General features: G+C 41.5%; 1 protein-coding gene across 1 annotated transcript; it reads left to right on the top strand.

Annotated features, from left to right (window-relative positions):
- Nucleotides 1-661: 661 nt before the first annotated feature.
- LOC113759197 lies at nt 662-6,478 on the top strand (the record flags this gene model as incomplete). Its single annotated transcript, XM_027301759.1, has 4 exons — nt 662-976; nt 1,118-1,813; nt 5,105-6,101; nt 6,354-6,478. Coding segments are annotated over exons 1-4 (2,133 nt in total), but the record flags the coding sequence as incomplete, so codon positions are not given.
- Between the last annotated feature and the right edge of the window lie 212 nt (nt 6,479-6,690).

Raw genomic sequence — 6,690 nt, 5'->3', positions numbered from 1 at the left:
TAAAAATAAATAAAAACTAACATGAAAAATAAAAATAATAGTAAATAAAAATATACTAAAATTTGGTGTCTACAAAGGAAATGCGGAGAATTATATGACCAACCTGAACATGTTAGAATTCCATATGCTAGAGAAACCAGGAACTCTGTATTAGATAGGCTTAGAAGTTTTGGCAATCTTGTACGGAATCGTCTTCATGACATGATGTAAATATTGGCAAGTTTATCAATGAAAGCGATTTTTCTTTTGCACTCATTTGGAATTGTTGTCAAAAATAGGTTTGCGTTACGGGTCCCATTTCGAAGGTGTTGCATCATGCTAGGCCTACCCTTGGCACAAAAAGGGCCCCCCGATAGGACATGCATCCGAATTTTTGGAACATCTACTAACTCTTGTCTTTTTCTTTTTCTTTGTTTTATTTTTGTTAAAAAAGCTAAGCCAGGGCTAAATCTAAAAGCACGTCATTTCGTGTTTTCAGGTAATATTTAAACATAGCTTCTCGTCGAAGCCCATCATAACGCGATCCCGTAGTCAAGCCCAAAGGAATCGTGTAGACATGAGTACTCAGCCAGAATCGTCTGATAAGACCGCTGCAACTACCCAGCCGGAGGCCACAAGTCCCGGGGTTCAGTTGACTGAATTGCTCAGCAAATTTGGGAAAATGGCGTCTGAGATGGCTGCCCAGAATAAGTTGATTGACGAGCTCATTAGTAGCGGAGTGCAGCCCGAGCCTCCGCCTGTCAAACAACCGGAATCCGAACCATTTGTCATTCCTCCAATTCAAACCACTTTTGAGGGAGTTTTCAACCCGCAGTACACTTACACTCAAAATCTTCCGTTTTATCCTCTCTATGGGCAAGGATTTCAGCCTCAAGGTGGTCAAGGTGGTCCAAACATGCCTCCAGGTCCACAAGCTTTTTATCAGCCTACCGCAGAACCTGTTGTGCCGGAGCACACTGTTCAAACCAAGCCAGAAGTGGGGGAGTCATCTGCCCCGATTGATCTGAAGTTACTTAAGCGGTTGGATCGTTTCGATGAGTTCATCCGGAAAAGCCAAGGTTTAAGCAAGCAAGGGGTGTTAGACTACGATGATCTGTGCCTGTTTCCAAATGTACAGCTGCCCGTGGGGTTCAAGACCCCGAAGTTCAATAAATATGATGGTACAGGATATCCTAAGACACACTTGCGTTTGTTTGCCAACAAGCTGGGCAAGCCGGTGGATGACGAAAACTTGCCACTTAGGTTATTTCCAGAGAGTCTAGAAGGAGACGCCCTCGATTGGTATTCAAACTTAAAGCCAGATGAGGTAAAGACCTGGCTTGATCTATCCAACGCCTTCATCAGACAATACGAGTATAACTGCGAGCTAGCACCGACCAGAACTACTTTGGAAGGCACCAAGAGGCGACCATCTGAAGATCATAAGACATACGCCAAAAGATGGAGGAAGATAGCTGCCAAGGTTGAGCCTCCGATGACCGAAGATGAAATTATTCGCACTTTCATAAAGGCGCATGATCCTCCATACTTCGAAGAAATCTTCCGTAGGACTGGGTGTACATTTGCTGCGATTGTGAATAAACTCGAAGAGTATGATGATTTTGTGAGAGCCGGAAAAATTGTTAACGTCTCTGCCCTAAAATCACAAGTAGAAGCTTTGCAAGGGCAGGGGAGCAGTGGAAAGAAGCCGCAGTTTAAAAAGAAAGAGGGGGAGACAACTTTTATCTGGAACCAGAATCCTTCACCCAAACCCCGATACCAACCCAATCCAACCTACCAACCACATTACCCTTATAATTCAAACCCGCACCATGTATATACTACCAATATCCATCACCCTCGACCTCGCCCAAACTATCCTAACCCACCTGTAGCCCCTTTTCAAATCTCTCAACCAAATCCACCCCAAAACCGACCTCGCCCTCCATATAACCCAAGATTTCCTCCCCCAAATAGACCTGTTTATAGCCATCCTCAACCTCCTGAACCTTACAACCAACCCCGTAGCCGTACTGTGAGAACCCGTAAAACCCTAATTATTTTCCTAGGGTTTATTTCCCCTTAATTGCATGTTTTCTGCATTTTCTGGCTTAGAAATATTTTCTTAGTGGATTTTATGAGCAATTATAGTTTTAAGATGATTTTTCTAGCATTGGAGAATTTTTAGAAAATTAAGAGTAAATAGTGGATGTGGGACCCACTAGTGCGAAAAGTTTGGAAAAATTCGGCCAATAAGGTTAAGTTTCAGATACTGTTTAAAATTTATCGGGTGTTAAGAGATTAGTAGAGAGTGTGAAGTGATTGATGTGAGAGAGAAAAGAAAGATAGGAATGCATTTAAGGAGGTAACAAGTGTCACCTTCTCATTTGATGCCTTTTAAGAATTACTATTCACAATTTTGACTTTTTTGACCAAGGTTAAATATCTCAAAAAATTGCACAAAATTCACCATTTTTGCACCCTTGATGGCCGGCTCTCTCTCTCTCAAAGAAGAAGACAATTTCCTAACTTTCAAGCTTCCATAAGCTTCAATCTTCCATGAACAAAGGCTTAGACTAGATTCTACTCCATAAAACCTTATCTTCTAGTGATAGTAAGTTGTTTGGTGAACTTTGTTTGAAGCTCTAAGGTGGCCAACATCTTCCTCTCTCTTGGTTCTTGGTAAGTGAAGCTTGAAACACCCTACTACCTCTAATAATGCTTATTTTGTGCTTAATGGGGGCATGAGTGAAGGAATATGTGATTTACCCCTTGATTTGGCTTGTTTTGGTGAAGTTTTCCATTTTATGATGAATTTTCTGGTTTCATATGATTTTGATGTTGTGGACTAGTATGATGGTTGGTAATAAGGGGCTTTGACTCTAGTAGGTATGAATTGTTGTTAAATGCAATCAATTTTGGATTTGGAATGAAATGTGAAAAGTTAGGGTTCTTGAACCCCTATTCTGTCCGAAATTTTAGGTCATAGCTAGAGGCCGAATTGGACTTTGCTCAAAACATGAAAGTTGTAGGTATTGATGATTTTAGTGTTCCTGCAAAATTTCAGGGCAATTGGACAAGTGTAGAGTGAGTTATGCCGTTTTTACTGTTGCTGTTTTTGGTGCACAGAATGTCCGAACTGCGATAGTAATTGCCTGTTTTGACTGGAATTGGTTTGGATTTTGAAGTTGGTGTCTTCTGAGGAAATGTATCTGAATGTCTTAGCTAACATATACCTTTGGAATTTCGGCATTTGGACTTGTATGGACTGAGATATACCGATTAAAGTTTTCTGCATTTTGCAAATCTGTTTTGGTAATTCTGGGTTAGTATTTGGCATATTTGACCTAGTTGTGTTAAGAAATGGATTGAGTGACCTTCTACATTGTTGTAGTTCTGTTTCTTGGCTTCGAAATGGTGGGTCTTACACCCCCATCCGATAATTGTAGTGAGAGTTGTGCCATTACCGCATTATGACGTCAAAACCGGTTTTCTTATCAAGGCCAACATTAAAGCCTTTCTTAATTTCTGGTTTGCTTTCATGCTTGTATATGTTTATAAAACCCTATTGGGGTTGTGAATTGGTGTTGTTTATGGCTCGGTATGGTTTCTTGTTTTATGATATTGTGAGCTATGGAACGACTCTTGACATGAAATGCTTATATGTGTGTTGTTGGGTTGTGATTGAAGAAAAATAATGAAGCCTTATGGCTGGAAAATTTGGTAAACACAAAGGGCATGCTGCCCGAATTTTTACTCGAGATTTAGAAAACTATATTCTCGACTTGAGTAAAGGTTAAGTATTTAACCCTTGAATTTCCATGCATGAAACCCTATTGGGCGATAATTGGTTTGACTTTATGACTCGTTATTGAGTCTTATGGTATTTGTTTACATGTTCTAGGGCGTGACGATAGCTCACGACATTCTCCTGACGGAAGTGCATGAAATAGCACTTAATTGATTGGTGAGTGTACTACTCACTTGTGTGCTATTATATGGCTTTGATATTTGAACTTGAGATGTTGTATGTTAATGGATTGATGTGAGAGTGTACTTTATCACTCTCACTTATTGTTTCACATGTTATTGAAAAGTTATTGGAAAGTTATTGGAAAGTTATATGAACTGATATATGAAATGAAATACATGACTTGATATCGATTGGACAAGTATCCAACGACCACAAATGTTATCATTGAGCTCAACCCCATTGGTAGTTGATTGAATCGAGCCGACAAGGGTTTGGTCGTGACAATTAATGAGCCTTGGGTAAAGTTATAAGGAATCTTGTAGTATGAGAGACTCTTGATTCCGGTATACTCGAGTAATACCACAGTGCAAGTGTTTGGAGTGCGGGCCCGGTAGGGGGATGTTTGGTGGAAGGAATGGGAGAGAAGAGGGGTCTACAGTTGGTTACTTTTCAAACATTGACGGAGAGTCAATGAGACCGATCAAGAATTCAAACGAGGAAAAGGGCTCTTGAGAGCCACCCGTATCCTTTTATCCTCATTATTAATGTGTGGCTTTATTTATTTTGGTAAATTGGACTGTTAAGCTTGATGTATCCATGAACTTGGTTGCTTGAGTTGTATTCTCACTGGGCAATTAGCTCACCCCGTTCCTTTTGTTTTCCTTACAGGAATATGACTCTTTTGGAATGAATTTTGATAAATGGTTGCCAAATGAACTAGATGAATGACTCTTTTGTATTGTATATAAAATGGGACCCTAAATGTATCATTAGGGCCGTTTTCACTTTTGTTTTGGCAAACCATATATGTAGTGACTTTTGTATCACTTTTAAATGTCATTTTGGTTTGTAAAGGCTAAATGTTATGGGGTATATGTAATTCGATGTTTGGTTGGGTTCGGACGAGTTGGTTACTATTCATGGCCGACTCCGGGTTTCATTTTCTTTTATTTTGGGTTATTTTGCCCTTTTGCCTTATTTGCGCGCGTTATAAGTTCCGGAACGTGAAAGATCGCTCTAATCTGATCCGTAGTCCTGGCGAGAGCTGGGCAGGCAGTCCGCTAACCTCTTTGGTTCGCCTTAGGGGAAAGTGGGGCTGTCACACGTACATTTACCGATTTAGGCAGGCCTCTAGACCAATTGTATGACCAGTTGAAGGCTGCCGGAAAGATTGGCACGGTACCCCCTCCGGCCTATCCATATGGCATATACGCTGGGTATAACCCACAAGCCGTCTGTGCTTATCATTCAGGGGCACCCGAACATTCAACTGTTGATTGCAAGGCTTTTAAGCATAGAATTCAAGATATGATTGAAGCCGGAGAGATTGTAATCAGGAAAAAGGAGGCACAAGGGCCGAATATAAATAGGAACCCCTTGCCTGAACACGCTAATACCATTGGGGTCATTCTGGACAACGCAGAGTATGAGCAGCAAGTCCAAAAATTGGCAAGGAAAGCCGAGCTGTTTGGGGTCACAGACCAACCATTTGTGATAGAGGTGCCGTTTGAGGAGGATAAAAGACCTTTTATTTTGGATCTCACTCTAGCTGAAAGCAAGGCTTTGGAGCCAGTGGTCATCGAATTCCCGGAGCAAGAGCCCGTCCTAAGTTTGCAACGAGTGCCATGGAACTACGATGAACCTGTCATACAAATTGGAGAAAAGTCAGTTGCCAAAGAAGAGGTGTCAGTGGTCACCAGATCAGGGGGGATTGCAAGTCCGTTTGGAGCTATCGTTCCGATTCAAACAAATAACCCCGACCTGCCCGCTAAACCAGCAATTACTGAGAAGGAAGCCTTGGATTTTCTTAAAAGGCTCCAAAGAAGTGAATATAATGTAGTCGAGAAGCTAAGCAAGTCGCCCGCCCAAATATCCATGTTGGATCTGCTCTTTTCTTCGGATATGCATAGGGATGCGTTGCTCGAAGTGTTGACTAAAGCTCAAATCCCCAAGGACATTTCGGTTGCTAATTTCTCACATATAGTTGGCAGTGTGTTATTTACAAAACAAATCACTTTCTCTGATGATGAGTTACCGGCGGAAGGCATTGGACATAACAAGGCTCTGTACATAGCTGTGAGGTGCAATGGGAAAATTTTGCCAAAGGTGTTGATTGACAATGGATCTGCGCTTAATATCTGTCCTTGGAGTACCTTGGAAAAGCTAGGGTTGCAAGATATCAAGCTGAGGCCTTCAGGGACCATAGTTAGAAGTTTTGATGGAGCACAAAGAGAACCTATAGGAGAAGTGGATTTAGTAGTCGAGATGGGGTCCGCACAGTTTCAAATAGCTTGCCAAGTTATGCATTTTTCTAGTGTTTACAATATTTTGCTTGGAAGGCCATGGATTCATAAGTCCGGAGCTGTGCCTTCTTCATTGCATCAATTGTTGAAATTCATAGTAAATGACAAATTGATAACTATCTTTGCCGAGGAGGATTGCCTCGTGATTGCTGATTCTGGGGCCAAAGAAGATGGTAGCCGAAGCGCCACAGTGACCCCTCATAGCACAGCTGATATCATCTCCGTAAGTTGGATAACAAAAGAGGAACGAGCTCTGTCAAAGGCCAGTGTCATGATGGCTAAGGAAATGATCCGCGGAGGATATGAGTTTGACAAAGGGCTGGGACGTGATCTGCAAGGAATTCTGAAATCAGTGGAAATTGTGGAGAAAAATGATTCATTCGGTTTGGGTTTCCGACCAACCGCTAAAGACATCAAAGAAATGAAGGAACGCAA

This window comes from Coffea eugenioides, unplaced genomic scaffold, assembly GCF_003713205.1.
Source record: "Coffea eugenioides isolate CCC68of unplaced genomic scaffold, Ceug_1.0 ScVebR1_984;HRSCAF=1758, whole genome shotgun sequence".
NCBI lineage: Eukaryota > Viridiplantae > Streptophyta > Magnoliopsida > Gentianales > Rubiaceae > Coffea > Coffea eugenioides.
This window is presented reverse-complemented; position numbering and strand designations above follow the sequence as displayed.